At 32.8% G+C, this 27,231-nt stretch overlaps 1 protein-coding gene across 6 annotated transcripts in view; it reads right to left on the reverse strand.

Annotated features, from left to right (window-relative positions):
* Positions 1–27,231, reverse strand: part of LOC143223480 (heterogeneous nuclear ribonucleoprotein R-like) — a 57,886-nt gene that overhangs the window by 1,871 nt on the left and 28,784 nt on the right. For 2 of the 6 annotated variants that reach the window (XM_076451519.1, XM_076451517.1), the window contains exons 5-10: positions 25,163–25,339; positions 19,067–19,202; positions 18,533–18,738; positions 14,340–14,635; positions 6,331–6,401; positions 5,942–6,105 (exon numbers count right to left, since the gene is read on the reverse strand). In XM_076451519.1, the coding sequence (XP_076307634.1) occupies positions 5,942–6,105; positions 6,331–6,401; positions 14,340–14,635; positions 18,533–18,738; positions 19,067–19,202; positions 25,163–25,339 (1,050 nt within the window). Of the gene's footprint in view, positions 1–5,941; positions 6,106–6,330; positions 6,402–14,339; positions 14,636–18,532; positions 18,739–19,066; positions 19,203–19,408; positions 19,545–25,162; positions 25,340–27,231 lie in introns of all 6 variants that reach the window. The other 4 variants (XM_076451520.1, XM_076451518.1, XM_076451522.1 and 1 more) reach the window with 3 other exon arrangements.

Raw genomic sequence — 27,231 nt, forward strand, 5'->3', positions numbered from 1 at the left:
AGGAGAGTGTGACTGGAAATACATTTTTGACTTCAGAAAATGCTAACATCAATCTCCTTTAACTTATCTCTTTTCACATTACAGTTAGAACCCCACAGTGTGAAGTTGAAAGGGCTAGTAAGGGCATTATCCATAGAGAAATTGTCTGCAGATAGCAGGGGTGCATCAATAGAAAGGTGGTACTTAAGTGATGGAATTGCATTACATACAAAAAGATGTATTTTTCACTTGGAACTTAAGATGTGCTCTGTGGATGGAACTATGATTTATCACCACTACTGGCCAGAAACCAACCAGATATATGATGTTTTACTGCTTGGGATTGGAAGATACCTTGCCTTCAAAAAGAGCCCAAAATTAATGATATGGAGCAATTTTAGCCAACTAGTCAATATAATTGGGAATAAGTAACAGGAAACTAAATGATCCCAGTGAATAAAAGGTTGTCAAGCATCTAAAGGCTTTAGTCAAGACAAAAAACAAAATATAAGATAGATATAAAAAATGACTGAAATCTGATTGGTCATAGAAGTGAGAAACAGTGACGAGATGAACTGGTGAAAAAGATCTCTTTCCTTGACTTAACAGTGTTTCAGGGAAGAAGAAATGGCCTGAGGACACAGGTAGAATGATAAAGCACCCTGTGGACAATTTAGCACAAACCACCCTGGCAATGTCTGTAAGGCAGCAGCAACAAACAACAAACCTTCAAGTAAAGGTGAGACATGACATTTGAGGCTAAAGGTCCCACAAAGGTTCTGAGAAAGGGCATGTAGTGTAACCCCAACAAACCAATTAAAGAATTGGAATGACCATTTAGAACAAAGGACCAAAAGTGACTTGAAGAAGCTGAAGAGTTCTGGGGACTCAGAAAGTTTTTGTCTTGATTAGTGAATGGTAGTCAATAAGGTTTCCTTATACAGGTAAAAGATCCAGATCACAAAACAAGCTGTAGTTGGCTCTTCTGATCGATGTGGGTTCAACCTCCTCTCAATACATCACTGCTGAAATTAGTGCAATTTCCATTGATAAATGTTCACTGCAGGATTAAACAATGCCCGAGAAAGACACATGGCAACCCTAGAAATTAAACCATAATGCTGTGCAAATGACTTCATAACCTCCATGCTTTTGGATTTTCAGGCATACCACATCAGATCAAGGCTGCTTTCACAGAGAAGACCAAAATGGAAGTAGAAAAGGTAAGCACTCCTGAAGGTACTGTATAAGTAAAAACTATGAAGTAGCAGCTAATTCAGTGCTGTCAACAGGATCCTATAATAGTTTGGAATAAACCATAGTTATTACCATGAGTAATATATGATTTCAAGGAAGACTTGGAGTTGCTATCTGTCCTGTCTTGAGAGAGAATGTATTAATTGCCAGTAGTTGGGTGTTCCAATGAGCGGCCAACTCACATATCATCAGTGTTTCAAAATGAGGGCTTACCCAACAAAAAACCTGAAACCTTCAAGTCAAGACAACTGATCTGCTACTGTAGTCATCACTACCTGTATAATATAGGAGCTAGTAGGGTGATAATGATAGAAGTGGTTTCAAGGTTAAAAAACAAGTCTTGGACCAAGGGTACCCTTGATGTGAAATGCAAAGCACCATTGTGGAATTCTCATCGTCTTTTGAAGAACAAGGACTAAAACAATGTGCAGGTAAGCCTTGTTTGTGTGTAGACCAAGCAATTCCCGACTGGTGGGATATGCACCCAATCTCTGAAACTAGGTATTTATGAAGAGACAGTAGGATGGAAATCAAACCTTAATACTGTCAACTAACTGTTAACAACCCCTTGAGATCAAATAATGATTCTGTATAAAGAAACTAGGGAATCCAGTGAATCAATGTTTATAATTCCTTATTTCCATAAAGATCACCAAAAAAACGCCTGTGCTTGTTCCAAAGACATGAAGGATTTGAGTGATGCCCATATTCAACAAAAGAGAAAGGACCATCCATGCAGTGGGAGAGAGGCAAGTAGGAGACTGGCTCTCTGTTCCACAGCTAGGAGCTGGATGGAAGTTAACTGAACCAGAATGAGATACATGAAGGAAAGAAACCAAAAACAACTAAAAAAACTGAAAAAGAAGCCTGTCTTAGTTGATTCCGAAAATAAAATACGGGTGTGACATTTTGACAAGATTATGCTAGCAGTAACCGGTGGATGGTGTGTGCACAAGGTTAGGGATTGGAAGTGACGAAAAAAAGCTCGTATGATCAGGCAGAATCCATGTGGTGCCAGTGCTAGTCTGAAGGTAAGACATCTTGAAGTATCTGACCTTTTTGCACTAAAAATGCTAACAGTGGCAGGATGCCATCACTATGGCAATATTTACAGTACAGCTGATTACACTGTACTTAGACATTCACAATCATTGTGAATAAAAAGCCAACTCAGATTGAGGAGTGAATCATTTGTAAACCTTGAAATATCTAGGCATTGACACAGTATAGAAAGATCAATGATTGGACGCCTATTTCCTGTCTTCTTAGGCAAAACAATAGACAGAAATAAAACTCTGGAAAAACTAACATAACACTCTCACTCCACCCCAAACCAACCAAACTTTGATAGCCATAGAACTCAGTTCTGAAATACAAGGATCTGTGAGAGATGGAAACCCCTACAGGATGGGTGGATAATGGTAGCAAAGATGTGAATCAAATGACTAATCTTGAGTTAAAGACCTACCCACTAGTCTGCAGTTAATGTTGCCACACATCCAAAAATTCCTGGAGACGAGACCTCACATACCCTGAAGACATAATAATCACTAAAACTGCTGGTGGAATTCCAATCATAGAATGAGACCCTTGGAAATGGGCAGAATTTATTCTGGGTACCAATGTACTGAGGAACTAATATGAGGGTTGACACCTTCAAACAAAGGCAGAACCATGACCTCTTGTAGGAGCAAATGAAAATCAAGATGACATTGACAACAGGGATGAATGTAGAAGCCAGCAATCAAAAAATGTTCATGATAGCAATGGTTTTAGCTTGTCATCCTAAGAGTCTTCCAACATAGTATTAAGCAAATAAAATATTGAATTTTACATTTGTAAGTCTGTAGACTTAAGCTGTCCCACTAGAGAACATTGATCTATTCAAGTTGACTACAAACCCCTTAAAAAACCTAACTTTGAAAAGTAGAAGTATCATCTGAGAGATAGAATAAGCTTCCACCTAGCAGTTCTAGGCTGAATTTTGTAGTTCTGACAACCCTAGTGGATAAGACATAACTCTTCCTTCAAATGACTAAGCACTAAATTTCCACATATGAACCATATAACATAATGGTTACAGATGGAGAGAAAAACTATATATTGGGAAAAGACCTAAAACACTCCATTAAAAAGAAAGAAAGAAGAAGATGAAGACTGTTCTGATAATCACTGTTTGGAACATTTTGTCAGGTAAGTTTGTTTTGTTAGAGCAAAACAACTATGGGCAATCTGCTATGTTCACTATAGAGAATAAAACCAGGAGTTAGGGTTATAAGTCCATAAACTTACCAATATCCCACAGGGGGACTAAGAAGCCAAAAGAATAAAAGAAGGCACAAGAAAAGCAAATAAAAATTCTCTCCAGAATGTCCACGATTGCTCTTAGTTGCAGCCTCAGAACTGAATATATATCTCCACCTCACTACAAATAAGGTCACTGACAATCCCAACCAAAAGTGACCCTATTCCCAGATTTTATGAATATTAATCAGATGACACTATCACTCAAAGTATCTCCAATGACTATAGTATGGAGAAGCCAGTCTGAGAAATAGTGATAAATTGATCTGAATGAGGTACTTTTCAGGTTAAAGGGTGCACACTGACACAGGTGGAGAATGTCACAAGACAAATATCACCAAGGGCAGTTAAGTAGGCATAAAAGACTGGAAAAAGTGAGAAAAAAATCAGGCCAATGCTTAGGTGGGCAAAAGCAGAAACCAAGGCAGTTGAATAATAGCTGTAGTGTAAAGGGAGACAGTTATGTTTCAGAAAACATTTTTAAACTGCACATTCATATAATTACCTATAAAATATAAAAGTTTTCAATCATACATAAGCCAGTAATTGTGATATCATCAAATTATTAAAATCAGTCCAACTGAAGGTTCAACCTTTCATTCATAAAGTCTTTTAAACCTCTGAAGTTCAAAATTTGTCCTTCATTAAAACCTCAGTAGTTTTAGGATAGGAAGTCCCAAACAAGGTTTAGAAAATAATGTACATGCATCTGCTCCATTGCTTTGAATGATATGAGAAATCAGTCAGCATTTTTGGAGAGAGAGAGAGAGAGAGAGAAAAAAAAAACAATATGTCTTTTGCTGCCAATGTATTCTATAACTGCACATTGCATATATGTAAATGTTTTATGTGGCTTTACTGCAGGTGTACTTTAAGAGTATCTGAAACACATGCAGCAGACAGAAATAATGGTAAGATGTAAATACAGTACAAATCTGGAAAATGTTAAACTTTTGAAAAGTTCAATTTTGGACTGATCAACTCCCAAGTGAAAATTTTAAAATATTTTAATGAAATTGTAAGTATATAAAAAAGTATGTATGTGAAATGCATTAAAAATCAAGCTATTTAGTTTTAAGTGTCTTAATTATAAGTTCAAAATATTAAAGTTCTAGATATATGAATAGTTTCAGCTGAAGTGTAAGGAAAAAAGAAACTCAAATGGAACTGGTCAACACAAGCTAAAGTATATAACATTCAATGGAATGTAATTTGAATATTATTTAAACCAGTCAAAACAAGTATAAATCTATATAATCAAATATGCTTGAGAATGTTTTAACTACCATAAAATGTACATATATAAATTCATTCAATTATATTTATATTTCAGAGTTGTAAAAACTTTTGGTAGCTTTTAAAACTAATTATATGATACTTTTTGACTTCATCCTTATACTTCCATTTTGTGGAAATAAGTCATTCACAGCTTAAACTATTGTTTAGACCTTCAGACAGATATACTGTGTAACTTCAGTTTTATTTCATTTTCCTACAAATGTGCTACTGAAGTAGTTCATATGACAAATCTAATTATGTGCTTTATATTTTGCAATTCACTGAAAGACTTAAGACTTCACATACCTTACATCAGCTTAATGATTGATAGACTTCTTGAGTTTTACTTTACAAAAATGAAAGGCAATGATGAACATGTAAATTGTTTCCGTCAATGTGAACCATAATTAACTGATTAAAAAATGTTACTAAATAAAGCATTTTAACCTGCCACATGACAAAAGTTTGCAATTAAGTGATCGAAAATCAAACTTGTATGTAAACAATTACAGGCTGAAAAGGAAACTATTATCTCTGAACTCTTCTCTTGGTATACGAGTATACTGCCATTACTCAGTATATAAATCACAATGCGTCCTATGAAAAGTTATTTTGAATGACTTTTTTGTCACATTCTACCTTAAAATATGCAATATAATACATCTTCTAAAGCAAAGATATCAACAAATCATAGACTGCATGGTACTGCTGCTCAAAGGACTTGAGTATAGATGACGGTTATCATAAACAATTACTGAAATATCAAATGACATTACAGATCTAACTGGGAATTCACAATTTACGCTGTAAAATTTTGTTGTGTTACTGCCCCCTTTTCTAATCAATTTACTAAAAAAATACATGTAAACCAAGACCCACAAACTGAGGCCTCTTACATGAATGTATATGAAGTTGTTGTTATAACAACATATACAATTATCATATCCGAGCTCTTTTCAGTTACAATATTTTTAAGAGTCTAGTCTAACACCCTAAAATACATAATAACCCAACTGTTTTTTCCCGGCTTCTAACTTATAGCTCGGATATGATAAATTAGAAAAGAGGGCAGATAAGGGTATTATTATGGTGAAGTTTAAAACACATTATGCTGGCAACCCACCCTATCTGGTCCTCCTCGTGTTCTTGGTGGTGGCGGTGGTGGAACATATCCATAGTCATAGTCATAATCATAAAAGTCATCAAAAGGGCCATAATAATCATCATAGTAGGGATCAGCATATCCTCCACAATAGTCACCATACCCGTAATAGTCGTAGTCATAATCTGACAAAAGTAACAATCATTTTCTTTTTTATACTTGTTTTTGCTTTTTTGTGGATAAAGGGAGGTAAAACATGAGTGTTAAATCACAAAACACTACTCAGGACAACTTTTAACTAGCTAAAACTTACATGCCGGGAAAAACAGAAAGAGAAACTAATACAACAAATAAAAAATTAACAAAACATAAAGAAAAAGATAAAAGAGAAAGTGGGAATGTAAGCCTACCATAATTCCTGGGTCCAGGCGGAGGCATTCTTCCACCTCGACTACGAGGCTGTGGGGGAATTCCCATCATCCTGCAATGAAAACAAGGAAATAATTTTATCTTGGAGAAGTTACATAACAGAATAGGAGCACACAACACAGAGTTCATGACGCATGTATAATCACAATCTGTAATTTTCCTCAATGTGTTTAAAAACAAACTATAAAAGACCAGCCTATTTAAAAGATAAATATATACAGAAGGTAATTCTATTACAAACACATCCCCCCAAGCATCCTAATTATCTCTCCCTAACCTTTGACTAATTAGAAATATATAACAGAAAATACTTTAGTAAGAATCCCTGAAAAGACTAACATGGTCTAACTTATATTAAGTACAAGAAAAAATATAAGAAACAAATATAAATATTAAAATTACAAACAAAAACCTCAAGATGTGTTTACTTGTGCCATTTAAATCAAATGTGAACATGCTGAAAACTGAGCCACAAAGGGAGTACACAAAACCTGTAGCAAGAAGTACCATTCTAATTGTTGATATAAGCTTCAGCAATAGAATTTTTTGTGCAGACTCAACGTGTTATAACTTTAGGCTGTGCATCTTGTCTGTCTCAAGTGCCTGTCCATTCTGTCACCATTTTGTGCAAGTCCACACAAAAAATTCTATTACTGAAGCTTATATCAAATAATTAGAATAAGCAGGCACTCAAGACAGACAAGATGCACAGCCCAAAGTTATAACATGTTGATATACACTATTTTAAATGAACCCAAGAACCAAATTCCACAAATAAGTGGTCTGTGAAAAGATGATGGATGAAAAGAAAAAAAGAGCTGCTGCTGTCATATAATTCTAATTCAAGTAAAACTTGAATAATGAAAGGAACAGTGATGGTGTATGATAATGGGTCTGAAGTCATGTGTCACTAAGAAGCAAGGTCCTATTACAGGTGACATATCCTAAGAGAATGAGATAGTAAAGTGAGGCCATATCCCCCAAGTAAAAAAAAAAACACGTTTAGGGTTTGTATGTAATAAAGGAGTATAAATACCAAGACTTTATAGGGCTCGCAATGCCACATCAGAGAAGTGCAGTGTTTCTTGAACACTATTAATCCAAAATCCCAGACATACTTAGCATTATGTTGGTACTAAATTAGATTTAGAATAATGAATGATCCACCCAAATAATGCAGAGCATGAAAAATGAGAGGCTGGAAAACTATGAAAATGTTGACACATGCTCTGTACTGTTTCCAAGTCATTTAAACTTGTAATCACTTGTTTAATAACATCATGAGAACTCAACAACTAGACTTTTCATATTTCAGAGATAAAACTTAATTGTTTAGAAAAATAAATTTAACTGGAGTCTAATTTTTACAAAATATACATCTAAATAACAGCTACAGAGAAAGCATGAAGATATGCTCTACTAGTTGAACTAGCAATTGCAGACTGAAATTTTATAGATCATAACACTTATGTAAAGTTCCTTTTCAAGCTTCTCTTACTGTTCAAATTTACAATTTTATAAGGAAATGGCATAAAATTTAAATTAACTTTTTAAAAATGTTTTCTTTAAGAAGTCTTGAGATAATTTTTGAAGCATAGTTAGCACTATCCTATTACAAGATGCCAATGAGGTCTTTGCAAAAGTTTGGTACTATCTTGATTTTAGAGGATTTTCCAAGGTTAAAAACAATTCAACTACATAATTTACTGCTGAATGTGCATAACATTTCACATAGATATAGTGATATCTGTACATCATAAGGTTTCTCAATGAAGTAATTGAATATGCTTTATTAACTTGACTGTAGGGCCTCAACATCTTGACATTGGCCTTGCACAAAACTAAGCTGTAAGGCTATCTTGTCACACACAACATACTTCTTGCCTTACATAACAGAATTCTCATCCTTGGTTGAAACTAATTTTTCAGAAAGTTTCAGTTACTTTTGGTGACCCTTTATAGTCTTTCATCACCTTTCACTCATATCCATTATATCCTTGTACTTTTTCATTTCTTTTTCAAAAATTTTATCCAATTAACCCCATAAATTCATTAAGAAATGCTTTAGGTATTCTAGGACACACAATAACCCTAATAAACCATATACAGAACCCTTTAAATTGCTCAGAAACCCATAGGTGCCACAAAAAGCAATACATTTTTAGTCATATTACATTAACTAATGTAAAAATGTAATTTTGATATGTGGTATTTAATGGTGACATATATTCAAAATCATTTCAATATAATATACTCCACCCTATATAAAGGTAAAAAAGCATCTCAATAAACAAAGCAGTTTAGTTAGTTACTTTATCTAGTTTCTAAACACTGGAAATGTAATAATATTCTACTTCCAACTCTCTGATCATAACTGCAAACTGGTTAAGGTCACAATGGTCAGGGAAAAGTTACAAATTGGAGAAATACATTTTGTTTCTCTTTCTTTTTTAAGCATTATCACTGAGTAAAACAATTATAATTTATTATATTTTCATCTTCACCAGACCACTGGCTGTTCTAAACTGATTAATCAGAATTCCTACTATATACTTCAACGACTGAAGAAAAAACCCTGCAATTCTAGTTCGAAATGGAACCTTCATCTTGTAAATGTAAAAGACTTAATGTTCAAAATGCTTATCATTCTTTTGTTGTGGTTGTGGAAGTGATGGATTATCTACAAATTTCTGCTAAATTAAGTCAGAGCAGCCAAAAAGTGTATTCACAATTCATGATAACAACAACAAAAGTGAATACATAAAAAAGAACACATTCATGAATACAATGTCAGATGTTTGGGGAATAGAAGCTTCTATGATGATAAATTTACTAAGTTGAAAATCAAGAGAATCTTTTAATTCTGCTGATAAAGGAAGTCCTGCAATTACTTTTCACATTTCAGTACTAAAATATGATTTATCATCCAATAATACAAGCTAATTATTATTTAATATAGGAAACCAAACAGTAAAGAATAGAAGAGAAACCAAACAAATTACACCCAGGAATAAACTAAAGAAACATATAACGGAAGTACAATCAAAATTTCCACTGCATTCTATTCAATGAATGGTATTATTAACTTCACTACAAAATGACTAAACTTTCCAAGTGCCTACTCTTCTATCAAAACCAAACAGACAACCCAAAGTTTTAGCTTCATACAGTATCATGGAAATGCATAATAATCACAGTACTTTTTATCTAACATTCCTAATATATAGCTAATATTCATTTATAAAGATTCCCTTATTTAGTCATATCTTTATCTATACATAATATACAAGCTAGCACTTATTGATAACACTGGGGAACACTTTTTCAGTAACTTTGAGTTGCATTGGATATTTTAACTGATTCTGAAGGAGTTTTAGGCACTGATTTCAAATCTGAACTTGCGTAAACCATGTATAAGCATTTTCACGTTCATATATATAGATAGCTTCTAATATTTTGATCATTCTTCTTTTGTTTCAGATCAAACATGGCTTCCAAAAATAGATATCATTGCAGAAACAAGCCTGATGCCTTCTGCTACATATGTGGATGCTACACGCTCGATCGTCAGAGACGTAACATATCCTTGTTCGTCAAGCGTGCCTACAAGGCATATTTTGAAGCTCATCTTGGTAATCAAGACAAGCAATGGGCTCCTCATGTTGTGTGCCACAATTGTGAGGAAATGCTTCGAGACTGGACCAAAGGAAAACGCAATGGTCTGCCTTTTGGTGTTCCAATGATTTGGCACAAACCCACCAACCATGTAACTGACCGTTATTTCTGCATGGTAAACACAACGGGTGTTGGGAAGAAAAACCGACATAAGATTACGTATCCGAACATTCCCTCAGCTATTTGGCCTGCTCCGCACTCTGAAGAAGTTCCTGTTCCAGTTTTCAAAGGCTTGCCTTCATTGGACGATAAAGACATTGGACATGATACAAACGAACAAGACAGTTGTGACAGTGAATTGTCAGAAAAGTGTACACAATCGAGAACTGTTCTTCAGACACTGAACCTTTCCCGTCCCCAAGCCTCTTCCCCAGGCTGAACTGAATGATTTAGTGCAGGATTTAGGTCTTTCAAAGAAAGCAGCAGAGCTTTTGGCATCAAGATTACAAGGCAGAAATCTTGTTGATCACTCTGTTAAATTATCATATTTCAGAAAGCGTAACCAGCTTTTTCTGACCTTCTTTTCAGAAGACAGACAGTTTGTTTACTGCCATGACATCCAAGGGCTTCTCAAAGAACTGGGTGTACCTTACTATAGTCCTGCTGAATGGAGACTCTTTTAGACAGTTCAAAACGCAGTCTAAAGTGTGTTCTTTTACATAATGGGAATGTTTATGGAGCAGTACCTGTCGGTCACTCAGTGCATTTATGGAAGACTATGACGATATGAGAATGGTCATGGACTTATTAAAATATCATGAGCACAATTGGATCATTTGTGTAGACTTAAAGATGGTCAACTTTCTTCTTGGACAACAGAAAGGTTTCACCAAGTTTCCATGTTTCCTCTGTATGTGGGACAGCCGAGCACGAGACAGACATTGGGCCCAGAAGGACTGGCCTATTCGTGACACCCTTGAAGCAGGCATGCCAAATATCATACAAGACCCAATTGTAAGCAGAGATAAGATCATCTTTCCTCCTCTTCACATCAAATTAGGCTTGATGAAGCAATTTGTCAAGGCACTGGAAACCGAAGGTGAATGTTTTCAACACATCATCACAGCTTTACCAGGGTTATCATTTGAGAAGATCAAAGCAGGCGTGTTTGATGGCCCACAGATTCGAACCCTAATTCGTGATGATCAGTTTGTTGCTAAGATGACCGCTTTAGAAAAGGCAGCATGGTTATCCTTTGTGGCAGTCGTTCAAAACTTCCTTGGAAACAATAAGGCGGAGAACTACAGTGAACTTGTGAACAGAATGCTCCTCGCTTTCATGATCTCGGGTGCAACATGAGCATCAAGCTTCATTTTTTGAACAGCCACCTTGATAAGTTCCCTGACAACCTGGGGGCTGTGAGTGACGAACAAGGAGAACAATTTCACCAAGACCTAAAGGTCATGGAAAAACGCTACCAAGGGCGCTGGGACAAAAGTATGATGGCTGACTACTGCTGGAGCATTAAATGAGATTGTCCAGATGAAGTGTACAAACGCAAAAGTTACAAACGCAAATTCCTACCTGAATAAAATACACAAACAAATTGATAAGCTATTCCTATAATTTCCTATAATAACGAAAAATTAAAAAATAAATAAAAATGTCAAATTGCATAAAATCTGTAGCTTGCAGACAAAAACTGACTTCAGATTTGACACACTCAAATTGACTATAGAAAGGTCTTTTTTTAAATGCAACAAAATGAGTGTTCCCCAGTGTAATGTTATATGATTAAATAAAATTAGTTTTTACTAAAGATGCAACCAAACAAGAGGAAAGATTACAAAAAGGTGTGCTGAACACAGTATTTACACTGTAATGGCAGTTTACAGTAATATCAAACATCTTAACAGAAATAAAGGATCACAGTAATCACATTACTAATGAATAAAAAAAGAGAGAATTTGTTTTCTACCCATCCATGTGATAACACTGTCATAGAATTGTCTAAACGTTTCACTTCAAAATGTTAGTTGAAAACCACTATAATTTATTACTTCTAACTTACTCGTGCTTTTGAATAGGCAAAACACATTAATTGATCAAACCTTAAGATTATTCTGAATGCCTGTCAAGTACTTTTATATAGAATATTGTGCACCAACAACTGGTAGCCAATCTTAATTTCATTTAACCCTCTGTATACATGTGGGTTTATATCAAAATGCACATACCAAGTTTTACAGAATTGTATTTAAAACTTTAAACAATTTTATTATTATCAATATATGTCAGTAAACTTGAAATCAAAATACAGATGATAAATCAAATGTTAATATTAAACACATTTTAATTCTTCATTTCAAAAGACAATATTTAAATAAATATTTATCTCAATCTTTACTAATATGTACAATGTGACACATTTTTGCTCCAAATTGACTACTTAAGCATTTTTAATACCCACAATTAAGTTAAAGAGCAGATTTACTGCTAAAACCTATTAGTATATCCTCCAAATAATTGGATTTACAGAACATAAACCAGAAAGTCAAACATATCATGTTCTCCTGTTACAAACTGTCTTTCAAAAAATGTCAGTAATTTGTGTTATTAAATCAAATTAAAAAAAAAAATTAAAATGTACTCAATTACATACAGTGCTAGCTTGTACTGACAACAGCTTTTAAATCATTCAGCCTACAGATTCAAAGATGTTATTGCAGAGTTCACCTCAAATATGGCAAGGGAATTATTTTAATGCACTTAAAGTGCAGTTAAAAAAAAACCCAGTAAAATTATAATAGTTAAAAGGCATTGTATTATATTGTGCTCTAAACTGAATGTTGGAAATAAATAAGAACTTAGTAAAGTATTAAAAACAACTGTAAGGAAAATCAGATTTAAAGATTTTTCAAGCCTTTGCAAGATAAAGTACAACTCACAAATGTAAGAACATTTCTTACTTTTTGTCAATTTTTTATTTATTTATTGTTATAACCTATAATAATAAAATGGCACGTCTGTGGGAAACTGCTATAATTCCAAGAGGAAAGCACCTATTAGCTTAAGTGGACCCTGAGGGTTTGCACCTGGGTATTACTACTTATCTATGTGGGTGAGAATTCTTTTTATGCAAAACAACAAACACACAAACAGAAATGAAATGTGACCACCATAACTCCAAGAAAAAAAACCCAGAAACCTTAAACTTTTCACTCACACTAACTGATACTTGAAGGTCTGCATCTGGGTAATATCATTTATCCATGTGCATCCATGCATCTTTTTAATAAGGAAAGCTAAAAAAAACCCACATACAAAAGAAGTGACCCCCTTATATAACAACTTTTAATATATAAAATAACCAATGCATTTTAGTAATTACATTCCAAAACTGGATTTTATATCATGTTACTTAGAAATAAAAGTATAACCTAATATTGCTGTTAAAAAGCTATGTGATAAAAGTGTAAAATGAAATGTATAAACTACAAACAAAAAACATTTGTTGTTTTCTAATTTAGAGACTGTTAAATAAAGATTTATTTTTAAGTTGAAAATAAGAAGACAAGTCAAAGAAATCACTACCCTATAAACAGACCACATCCTATAAAGGAGCAATAAAAGTATACAGGTTATACTTTTTTGCTACAATAGGTTCAAAATACATACTGATAGTCATCTGATATGAATCAAGCTAATAACCCAAGTTCTATCATTAGTAGTAAATAAAACCATAAACTTATAAGGTTACAAGCAAGCTGAAAGTGTCTTGAAAAATTCAATATTTTAGTTTTGTTTGGAGTTTACTTACTGATTAATTATATGTTATAGCTTTCACAATAAGATTTTTCAATCATTCTCAAGTACAACTTGCAATATAATTTAGGAAATTCAAGAGATAATGCAAATGACATAATAAAACTGTAATTTAAAAAAAGACATTAAAATCATATTGCACTTTAATTAGTTTGAAGCAGACTGAGAGAAGTAAATTCAGATTTTTTTGTGTACAACATAGTTTACCATGTGAGGATAAATAAATTTAGAATTATAGAATTTATAGTGTAGACATTAATGCCCAATATAAGGTTGTTCCATGGACTCAACCTGCACATGTATAGCTGCCCACATATAAAGTTAAATCTATAAATCACTTGTAATATTTTAACCTTTCTCTATTTTAGCTTATACTATGACGTAGAATACCACAGGACAAGATTACACTTTCTGCTAAAAATAATTATAATAAAGCTATTTAATGAGGTTTTGAACATAGAACACAAATAACTGAACTTTTATCAGTCGCAAAGGAAACTTCAATGACGGATACGAGTAGTTTAATCTCACATACAAAACCACCACTTACATTGATCTCTGCTGCATTATGCCCATCATTCTCTTCTCTCGATTTCTTAGCACCTCTTCTTTCTTTTTCTTATCTGATGGAGGTTTTGCTAATGAAATTTCTATATTCCCTCCTTCTACATCTTTGCCATTAAGTGCATTCATTGCTTTCACTGCATTATTACGGTCTTCAAAGTGGATAAATGCATAGTCCTTAATTTTTTTTACTCTTTCAACTCTTCCATAATTTTCAAACATTTCCTTTAATTTTTCTTCTGTGACAGCTGCAGTTAAATTTCTTGCATACAATACTTTAACCTGGTAAAAATAGGGGAAAAGATATGTATAAAACAAACACACACCACTTAAATACAGAGAAATTCCTTTTTTTTTGTACATGTCTTACAATAGCTAAATGAAGGTGACTGTTATTAATAAATAGCTTTTTATCAGGAAAATGTTCATAGATCACAACAAATAGAATAAATTGCAAGTTCAGAGTATGTGGAATATCATATACTGAGACACATTAACAGACTTCACACAAAACATAAGTCACAAACTTTAGAATTCTTTGAAACTAACAGCAAAAATGCCAAGGATATTTCAGTATTTGTGGTGTAATAAGTAGAATCTAAGGTATATAATTTTAAACTGATAGAAAGGTAGAATATGAGATTACGTATGAATACGTTAAACACAAGTAGTAACTATATTTGTTGTATGATTTTTGTTTGTATTAACTACTCTTTGCATATATCATCCTCAAAATCAGCAATTTTCTAAATACACACATTTCCTGGACAATTCATGTTTAATGTTCACTGCTGAACATAATGTGGTTGTTTCTTGGACTTCCAAAAATAGCCAAGAAATAAATAAATCTATATAGTTTTTCACTGGCAGTATTTAGTGTAAAATTCAGCAGATTAGTGATAAAATGTAAAGAAGAAAAAAGTATCTTAACAAAGCTAAACTTTCTTGCCATTCATTACTTCATGCTAAGTTCATGACTAAGTGATATGGACTATACAACTAAACAGTTTCAATCACAGATTTTTGCAATGCAGAAAAGAACTGCTGGTTTATTAATGGAACAAAATAAATACAAATTAATTTACTATCTATTACTCAGATTACCTGAAGTCATTTGATCAGCTATGTAATAATTGCAGGTTTATAAATGTATGGAGCACATAAAGGAAGCTCTACAGAATCTAATGTAAGAAAGAAAACCCCAGATTTGACATGAAATATGCATGATTGTTACCATTTGAAAACTGATAGTTATAAAATAAATAATGCAATCACTTTATATCATCACCTTCAAACTTTAGTTTTAAAAACATTTAAATCAGAAATGGTCAGAAAACAAATGTTTAATGTCCACAGATTTTCAGTACTGTTTCATATGTTGACAAATTTTAACCTAGCACATACATAAAGCTTAACCCTTTCGGCACTGAATAAAAAATTTTAATGTTTGGCATACTGCTGAATATATATTTTTGATACTTCAACTAATTATGATATCAGTACTAAAAGCATGATATCTCGGCAATAACTCAACAAACGTCCCTGAAATTATCAGTGACTGTACCCAATACTATATATGTTAATTTCAATACATAAGAATAACAGGAATAAAGGAAGACACCCTGATACACAACAAAGAAGTGCCATGTAGAGCACAATAATTTATTATAAATTGTATACAACTTGTGCAGCAGCCTGTTGATAGTCTTTGTGGTTATGATATATCTCATGGCATGGTAAAAAGCACATGGGGAGATTGTACTGTTTGCAGAAATAATTAGTCTGCTTTCTTTTCCATCCAGCTGTGCATCTATTGCTGCAAACAGTACAATCAGGTTTGTGTTTTTTGTCCTCATATTGTCCAATACTATGTCTTTCCACCAAGCGCTGACCTTTATTAGTACTTGGTCTTCCTTTTCGTTTGGCTTTGCTAACATATCCCTCCAGTAAATTTTGAATAATCTGCTCTCTGAATAGTCTTGGAGATACCAGAGATGGTAAACTATACCATCATTGCTCTTGCAGTCTGCACAATATATTATATATCCGTTAACAAGAGCTACTTCTCTAAGCCGATGGTAAATGGTAAAATACCACTTGGTACCTTTGTGTGGATACATAGTTTCCCAGCTTCTGGTCGATGATGTTTACTCCACCCATGTGTTGGTTGTATGTTTCAGCAATCAGTGGTTTTCTCACATTTCTGTATCCACCAGGCTCTCCTCTGAATCAAATTCTTTTATCTGTGGTGCCATTTATTGAAATGGTCGATAAAAAATGCACACGTTTAGTGTAATGCCAAGCACATGCTACCATAGTACCACCACACATAAATACCAGCAGATCTCCTTTGCTAAAACACAATCTTGTAGGGCGGATATCTGATGGCATGTGTTTCCGTCCAGCCTTAACTGTGCCACAAGCCCCAGTTCCATTCATCTCTAAGTTTTTGAATAAAGAAGGTGAAGAATAAAATTGTCCATGATTATATGTCCCTTATTCCAAAACTCCTCCAGTAGATTCAAACATATAGTCTCTGTGACTGAGTATCCAGCCACAGGCACTATGGTATTTTTCCCACAATATGTAATAAATTTCAAAGCATATCCAGATTTGCTTTCACACAATGCAAATTGTTTGATGCCCTATCTTGTGGGTTTTGATGGTAAATACTGTTTGAGATGAACTTTCCCTTTGAATATGATGATACTTTCATCAATGGACAGCTCACCTTGTGGGGCATATACTGCAAGGTATTTTGATTCACAGAGATTCATCAGATCCCGAATTTTCCACAGTGGATCATAATTTGGATCTCCATTGTTTGGCTGATCATGCTCATTGTTAGCAAAATGCAAAAACGATGTCAGGATTTCGTAACGATCTCGTGGCATTACCTCTGTAAATGGCACACGAGTTAGCCAAAAGGAGCCCCAGTAATCTTCCAGATCATGTTTCTGGCACAACCCCATTGCTATTTGTAGTGTAATACATGCTTTCAGTTTACTGACATAAGTCTTAATCCATTTCATAAAATGGGAGTAAGATGGCAATTCAGTGGTGCAGTAGAAATACTGCAAAGCATACCTATTTGTTTCATTACAAATCAACACAAATGCTTCATCAGGAAAGAAAAGTTTGAAATACTGAAATTTGATGTATCAATCAGGACTCCAGTGCGAGTGGTAAAATCTGGCAACCAGTCAGATTCAAAATTATCAGTGTCACTGTAATATTGCCATGGAAAATTTGGATCCTGGTTGTGGTCTTCAGGTTCATTATCACTTTCAGGGGAAGCTTGGAGCTGTGCTATACTAGCTGCTCTATCTCTCCTCTGACTTCTCCTTGTATCTCTAGACCTCTGAGAATATACACTCCTTGATCGTCCACAAGGACCACCACTGGAAGTGCTAGGGGCATCTACAAAATAAAACAAAAAAGCTCTATACATAGAGATATAGCACTTTTCTGATGTTCCATGTATGTATGTTATATTTATATATTTTCCCATTGACAATATATAAAAACATAAAGAACTAGCCTTGGTCAGTCAGTTTATGCAATAAGGTATATGACACTAACTATACCATGTGCTTACCTAAAGCGGGGCAGATTCCAGGCCATGAATGTCTTCATTATCACTCTCGTCCGTTACAAGTAAGCTTTCATTATCATCTGGCTCAAATTCTTTGTCACTCTCTTCATCGTTAAAAATAATATCGATTACTTCTTTAGTGGTATAAGCTTTTCCTTTCAGCAGTATAACAATGTCGCAAGTATCAACAGAATATGCAAGGAAGGCGTCTTCTAAAACAATGAACAGTATGATCTACACAGGTTAGAAAACAAAGAAATCACGACCTCCGGTTTAAATACCTGCTGAGAATCCCAAGTAAACAATGAATGCATGTGGTTCTAGCCTCCTCAAGTGGGTCTACAGGCCTGTGTGATTATGCTAATTAGCCACGGGGGTATATTGTTTACATCTTGTCGACGAAGATCACCTGCCTCGCTGAGCCTTCAAGTCGACTGTGGTTGCCAACCGCACCGAAAGGGTTAAATATTTTTAACTCCTTAAACTGAAATTTGATGGAATCTCAAAAAAAAATTATATTCTCTTTGTGAAGAGAGATTTAGGAGTTAAACACTGCAAGAGTGTTCCAAAATCTTTCTGCCTACCTTACTCATAGTTTCTTCATCAGGTTCTTCCTGTGGATCTGCCCAATCAATGATGATGTCACAACCCCAAACTTTTATTCGCCCAGTACTTAATCTTCTTTTAGCTAGAGAAGCAGCCTTGTGAGATTCATACTCTAGGAAACAAAACCCTCTGTTCTTCTTTTTATCATCTGGTGAACTGTATATGATTACATCACTCAAGCCAGCTGGAAAAAAAAAAAGTCACAAAAAGACAAATAAGTAGACAATAAATGAACATCCCACCCTTAGGCATTGACTGATCTGCAGACAACTTAAAAATTAAAAAAAATAAACAGTGGTAGTGTTCCATATGTGAAGCACAAAAACCGCAAGCAATCAATTTATACGAGTTTTTCTTTTCATTTGAATTTAGAAGTTGTTTATTACCAAATTTAGAAATTGTTTATTACAAATGGAGTGATCCATTACAAATTTTGTTTCATTTTTGGCAGGCGTCCAATGGAAAACAAGAGTAACAAAAGGGGCAAAATGGCAATTGAAATTTCAACTTACGTGCATGTTTGGTAAATTCCTCAAATAATTCGTCTTTTCCTCTGTTCTTTGGAATATTTCCCACAAATAACCGGTTGTTGTTAATTGAAATGGTCACGCCAATGTATTTTCCATTTCTAATTTCGAAATTATCCAGCTGTAAAGCAAATACATAAGAAGTTGCAAGCCAATCAGGCAAGTTCAAGAATTTGTAATGTTACAGGCAGAAAATACATGGCTGGAATGGTGCTCAATGCACCTACTGGGCAATTTTTTTCCTCTCTGGTGACCTACAAATTTTAAAGGGAATGAATACATGGTACCTTAAACGTTACAGGAACTGATTCTCTAAACTTTCCATACCTGTTAATTTACCAAATTCTTCAAAGATCTCCTCTTTGCTCTTGCTCTTTGGGATGTTACCCACAAAAAGACGAAGGTTTGGAACTGATATATTGACTTTCAGGGTCTTGCCCTTTTTGATTTCATAATTATCCAGCTGAAATTGAAAAAAAAACAACCAAAAAGCTTGCCAAATGAGAATTATTTTGAATCAATCTTGCCAAAAACAGCTAAAATATCAATTTCTGGACTGCTGACACTGCTCCTGAAAAAAGAAGTACATCACGAATTTATTCATTATGATGTATGAAGATGCCAGATCAAAAATTTAGTAACTCTGCCTAAAAATTAAAACTTTAAAAAGAAATTGTTTTAAATCCCTTCTCCACGAAATTTGGAAACATAACTAAATATCTTTGTTTTTCAATTGTGGAAAAAATACACTTACTAAAGAGCAAGAGGAGACCCATTGAATCAGAGTCAATACCCTTCACCAACTAAATGTGTATAAAGGCCTGCCTTACCACAGATGCTAAGTATGTTAATGATAGATCATTAATCTATAAATTTACAGTGTCCAGTATCAGATCTGATGGCAACTTCCACACATCTAGATGGTTCACACTTCTCCTTCAAGAAAAATTTGGGGATCATATTAACATGTTTTACAGTGTGAATGATATTTAAAAGTACACACACATATACAGCATAAAATCAATCAAATGCTTGAATTCATAAAAAGAATACCTAAATACTACTCTCAATACTCAAGCTAAACTACATTATTATGATTTTACATATTTTTAAGATGTCTTAACCTTTTTCTTTTTAATATTTAAACTGGATTTCTTTAGATACAATGATAAGACTTTTTTATTTTTGCAAAGAACAAGTTTCAAAATTAATACTAAATTTTCATTTTGTGTAGAGAAAAGACCAAGTTATTCCACAATTTCCATTCTCAGGTTAAGAACAATACACTTAACTGTCAAATAGATATTATTTTGATAAACAAAAAAATTTGCTGTTTTTTTTATCCCTTTTTAGGTTTACCTTCTTTACATTACCTGAAAGTCTAATGCACAGTAAAAATAACAAGACACTGCAACTCCTTAAAATATCTCTGAAAAGGATAATTGAAGACAAAATCCTTCCAAAAATAGAAACATGAAATCATGATATGTAAGAAAAAAAATTGAGGAAATGAAATAACTCTTATCTGATAACTTACCAGTGAACAATTACTCCATGACATCCAATAATATCAATTGGATACTGCTAATTCATAGTTTAGATTCTTTTTAAAAAGCAGTACATCTCCTTATATTAAGAATCAAAAGAGTCAAATGAACCAAACTTCAAATAACATTTCCTTTTACAGGGCAAGTGGGGGGGTTGGTGCATAGACAGAACATAAGGCAATGATTTTCAAACATTTTATTTCTTCTTACACAATTTCTGAAAAAAACTTCAACATTATTAATTCAGGTAAAGAGGACTATAAACGACACAATGGCAGTATAATGTTTTTTTCATCAGTTATCTCGAAAATATGTAAAGCAACAGGACACATTTCTTGTATAAAACCTTATAATTAGGAGCATGTAAGGAAAAGACAGCTACACTAAATCAACCAGTATAAATTTACTTGTCAGCCCAAGTATTACTAAGCCTCTGAATAGAAATATTAACACAACCGGTGTGATATTCTCATGAGGTATGAACCTTTGTTTTTGATAAACTTATTACTATGCAAATTGATAAGTATATTTATACAACATACAGTATACACTTGCTATCAAAGCTATATCGTCACAGAAGAGTTAGATATAAAAAATTCCTGCAGAAACATTCTAAGAAACAATAAAAATGAAGCTGTTTCCTTCAAAGTAATAAAAGAGGAATATTTTTTGTAAGAAAACCAGGTACACATCCCAATGCAGACTAAAAAAAATATACACCTTGCATTACAGATAATTATAATGAAATTAAACTTGTTTGTACCAATAACTTAACTTTACCACTTCTGCAAGGAGAGCTAGTGTGTTCTAGATGGATGCAGAAGATGCCACCAGTTATATACTATACTATGGTAGCAACACTTACTTAGCTTCTGTTACATTAGCTGGTAAGATTACTGGTGTAATCATTTAAACTATATGAAGTACTAGAGTGAATCCTTCTTACTTTTTGTATGCTGCCCGGGTATCAACTTCTGTTCAGAGGGCTGATCTTGTATTTATATACACATATAGGTATATATAAATATTAAAAATACAAAACATTGAGTTTAGTGTAGCATTAATAATTTTCCCATAAAATAAATAAAAACAGTTTAGTGTAGTTTTTACAATTAAGCTTAATTTTTCAACAGTAAGTAATGTTCCACAAAACATTTAAAATGAGCAAAATGCCATGCTGTAGAAATGTACAGGTTTAGATTCAACACTCAACTAAAACCTATGAAAGTAATCCGAATGAAAAGAAAAAGTATAGCATTTAAAATACATGCATTGAAAGTGTAATTTATTATCATCTTAGACAACTGTATTTAATCAGGTCACTGGTATGATGTAAATGTAACGTTCTTCACAATAGGCGTTCGATTGTTTTTTAAACACTAAGAACAAATTTGTTTGCAGTACCATAGTAAAGGCCTAATCACCTAATATAATCACAAGCAGTTACCATCTATAGACATTGAAAAATTACAGAAGCAAAATTAATTAAGATGAAATATTCATTGGCATGCTTTCTTTCTTTTTCCACAGAATAAACAACATTTGTTTATAACACATATGCACTTTTATTCAAAGTGCTGAAGCATTAAATGAGTTAGCAGATCTTCTATGTATTTCAGTATCTTATTTAATCATATAATCTCTATTACACAAATTTAGTAACATGCTTCCTACATTATGGAAAATCATGCTTTCTGATGAAGTTTTAAGTATCAATGGGTTGACCCAGTAGTGTTAAAATGGGCAGAAATTTTTATGTACTTACAACTTTATTAAAACCATTAAAGAGCACTCTTATGTTTTGTTATATTTGTTTTACATTTCATTATATAAAGTTACAATTCACGATGATCAGTGAAAGATTCTATGAAACACAGATCTACAGTAACTAACTTTTAATATCCTCACACTGTTTTGTATAAAATATAATAAAATGCATATTAAATAAAAGTTTGTGAAAAAAGTACTGAAAACTAATGTTTTAAAGATGTGTATATTTCACAGATTCTGAAATGTTAATTTGAAAGCTGACATAACAGATAGCAATAGTAAATAATTTTCAATGCATTTCTTTTTGTTCCACAAAAACAATTTACGGTTAAGGACAATGAAAGTAAAAATTTTTGTAATTTTTTTCTCTAATAAGAGTAGTTTCAACCAACACTTTACAATATTTGTAATTAAACTAACCAAAGTAATGCAACATAGAGAAGCTCATCCACAAAATTTACAAAAAGTTGCTTTGGTGATCTTTTATTATAATTTTAATTCCTTCTTGGTTTCCTATAGCCTCCTAACTGTACAAGTTTTCACACTGTTTGAAAAGTCACTGATATTTTGATTTTGTTGAAATAAGTGTAATTTTTTTACAAAATGTGAGGTTAGGAAGAGAAAATTTGAAACCAGCACAACCATTTTAGGTTTATTATTTTTCAATGATGATGAGTATGTGGAACCTTTAATTACATAATAATTTTCAGTATTATTCAGTAAGCACAGAACGAGAATAAAATCTTAGTAATTACTTTCTTAAACCAAGGCAGACCATTCACAAATTTTGCAGAAAGTTTCAAGTTCAAGTTGTTTTAATTATAAATATGATGTAATAAACGTCTTAGTGGTAAAACGGTCTTCAGATGTCCAACATCCAAAGTAATTTAGAAAATTCCATAACTCTTAAACAGGAGAAACTACGAAACATCCAAGATGATTAAAACAACAACAACACTAATTCACCTTCACCAAACATGACTGACAAAGGACATCACACAGACAGGAACAGCTCTAAACATATGAATAAAGTAAATGGAAAAACCTGACAAAATAAGAAAATCCTACACAGTAGAAACAAAACATAAACCTTCCAATGATAAAGGAATAGAAATATGCATTGTGGTTTCCAGTTTCAAAATTAATCACTCACAATCCTGTCCTCTTAAAAAAAACAACAACAACAAATCACTCAGTCTAACTTTCAACAACCACAAAATGATACAACATGAGACCCCAATAACAAATGTGCGACTGCAATATTATTTAGCACAACTGACAAAACCACAAATCTGACAAAGCTTCAGGAAGGTGAAATCCCATGTCATTTACAAAATATTTGAATACAGGTACACCTTACTAATCACCAAGTGATACACACCAGCTTTTCTACACATCAGAATGCACAATATTAATTAAGTACAACATGATGTTCAATTCTATTAACAGAGAGTATTTACACAATAATCTTTTTTACATGTATTGTTTTACAGGTCAAAGTAGCAACAAAAATTAAAGACAAGTAATTTTCCTACTAATGAAATTAAGTTTCAAAGTAATTGAACTGATGAGAATTCACATCAGTCAAACCAGTAAACACATCACACCAATGTACACAATTGTAATCCTCTTTCACAATGTTACGGGTCTTAATAATTTCTTATTTACAAGTATTATTAGTTTTTCCTACAGATACATGTCATGTGTTGAAGCAAAAGCTATAAACATTGCTTAGAATTTCAGGTTTCTAATGGTTGTAAGCAATAAAATGAAGGTCAAATTGTTGTGGGGCAAAAAAATGCAAGAAATTAAAAGTGTAGGTGTGGTGTTTCAGACCAACATTGATATAGAAGCTCAAAACCTGAAAGTTTTACTTGTATTAAGTTTTGACTGGAAGTATTAATTACAATCTTTTCAACATTATAAAGCGAAGAAATGCAAGGACTGAATGGGCTACATGATTAAAGAACAATCTTTTATATAAAACAATATAAAACTTTCAGTTCTAAACTGTGTTTTGATACCAAATCCATTAATATACTTGGAAAATTATGTTATTAACGTATGTAACCCACAAACACTAACCTATGAGTTAATTAAACAATTTGATGATCAACACTAAACAGAAAATATGTGATAAATACGGCGTTGCGCCCCCCTCAAGAACAAAACAGCTAGCTTTGTAAGTTGCTTACCTGTCACGTATAAAACTATTAAGCACAAAGCATGGAGAATGAGAGTACAGAAGCTTCAGAAAGGTGAAAAGCATAGTACTCAGTATCAATTAGGACAATAAACGAAATATGTACACAAAACAGATATTAACAAACACAAAATGAAAATAAACAAGGAACTTAGGAAGAAATAATTATGAAAAATAAAACAAAACAACCTTCCACAAAGGGAATAAAAACTGCTTTCACTGAGAAAGGAGTTAATAAAAATTGTGACATCAGTCATTGATGTATTTCTACAACTGGAGCCATTCCAATTTTGGAGAAAGGCAAAAAAATTATCTTAAGTTTATCAGGGAAACATTCACATAACAAAAACCTACAAAACATACAGTCATGAAAATAATTCAAAAGGAAATGTTCCAGTATAAACACATAAAAGAAGTTAAAAACAACAACTTCAAAATGAAAGGAGAGGAAGGCCCATTAATAAACAGGTTTTGTGACAAGCTTCTTAAGGGTAGCACATTTAAGAACAAAGTACCATAACACTTAAAACACTTTACATTTCTTAACACTTTAAATGTTACCTCTTTTACAGCATTATATGCTCCATCCTTGTTACAGTATGTGATAAATGCATATCCACGATTCTGCCCACTAAGTGGGTCCATCATGAGCCTCAAGTCCCAGATCTTTCCACATTTTTCAAACAGAAGAATAAGCTCATCTTCAAAGAGATCTTTTGGAATTTTCCCAACAAAAACCTGTTAATGTTAATGTATTTACTTATAAAATGATAAACATAGTATAATACAGAAGTTGTGAGACAGCATAATTTCAGTAGAAAAATCAAATGTTTCAGTTAGAAAGCAAAATGAGAAGGAAATACAGTAGATAAAATAGTATAAAACTCCAGAAGAATCTGCTACAAAATATGTAACTTCAGCATATTAAATCACTTTATATGATAATGAAAACATAGGTTCAAACAATCACTGATAGACAAAAATAAGAAAACATAACCAAAGCACTTTTGAAAGGTAGACCCTTCTCAATCAGAAACAGCCCCTTTAAAGTGTACAGCTCAGTACCATGATAAGGGTTTACCTTTCAAATGTGCTTGGGCTGTATGTTTTCTTACTTTTGTCTTATTAGTATGTGATGTTTGCTTGAATACATAATTTCAAAATTCAAAGAGATTTCACTGTAATATTAGTTTTTAAATACCAAATATATGACAATTTATTTTAGCATATTTAAATATTTATGTCTTTCACGTAAAACTTTCCTATATGGCTTTTATTTTGTGAAACTAAAAAGTTGTGTTTGATTAAAAAAACACTGCATGCAATTTCACTGTTTATAATTAATGACATACAACAATAACATTTTCACCACACCAATTGTATAAGCAGACTAAATTTGTTTCACTGTTCAGAATGTATGATTTAATGTACATAATAAATTTTATATTTTATATTTATATTTACATCTTACATTTTTTTTTGATAATTTTATTTTCCCATTTAAGCAGTTATTTACACCAAAAGCATTGCAGAGAAACCTTAATTGCAAAACAACACTTGATGTGGCTCATTCCAAAAAGAGTTAACTAAACCCTAAACCTCTTATCTTTTATTACTTTGCTCTAATTTCTAAGTAAATCTCCAACAAACCTGAAGTTAAATTGGCTTAAAGTTGAAAAGAACAGAAAAAGAGCTTTAATTATGTGTTCAGACCACTAGCCTATGTCTTCTCAATTACATTACAACACCACCAACCCAAAATTCATTAAACTACAGCTGTATTCATTCTGTTAAAATAACGTTTGATAGCAATAGGTTGTTTAAAACTACTATAATTCTTGTCCTAGAGGACTCTGACTACCATATTATGCTCATAAAATTTCAATAAATACTAATGATTTTATTTTGGGCATGTTGAAGTCAATCCAATATCTAAATTTGTGAGTTTAATTTTACTGTTCAGATATACAATTTTTTATTGAATGAATCTTAACACTGAATATATTTTATCTTTGATAAGTGCACAATTTAATACATGTTTATTTTCAATAATTATTTAATTAAATGTGCAAAATTGCTTTTAAGTCAGGATGCAATATCTGGACTTGAGAGAGTTCAGCTATAGCCTTACAATTTTTTTGTATTCTAAAACAAACAAGCAGCCACTCTAGCAAAAGGGGCTTAAAATGGTAAACACCCCACCCAGCTTATAGTGTAGCAAAATATGACCTAAACTTTTGTACTTGGGCATGTCACTTTTATGAAACAGGCAACTGTGCCCAACTTAATGTGTTTATAAAATAGCAAAAAAATTATTTCTGTGGTAACCATACAGTAAACATACAAATAATCAGGTCCAACAAAATTTTCATTAAAGATAAAATGACAAGTAGTGTCAAACTAAAGCTGTGATATAATATGCAGTTTTGGAAATTTTCTTCATGCTAAAAATAAATCAATGACATCATGAAATAAAATGTTTGACAGATTCTAATAACAACTTGTATTTTTTATGTGCCAAAGTATTTGTTGTGAAAATTACTCTGATGCCTTACATGCTACATTAAAATAGTTTTATAGCACACTGTGATTTAACAAATTGTTAATCATTAACATCTGAGTGCCATGTT

Source organism: Tachypleus tridentatus, chromosome 8 (assembly GCF_004210375.1).
Source record: "Tachypleus tridentatus isolate NWPU-2018 chromosome 8, ASM421037v1, whole genome shotgun sequence".
In the NCBI taxonomy this organism is placed as follows: domain Eukaryota; kingdom Metazoa; phylum Arthropoda; class Merostomata; order Xiphosura; family Limulidae; genus Tachypleus; species Tachypleus tridentatus.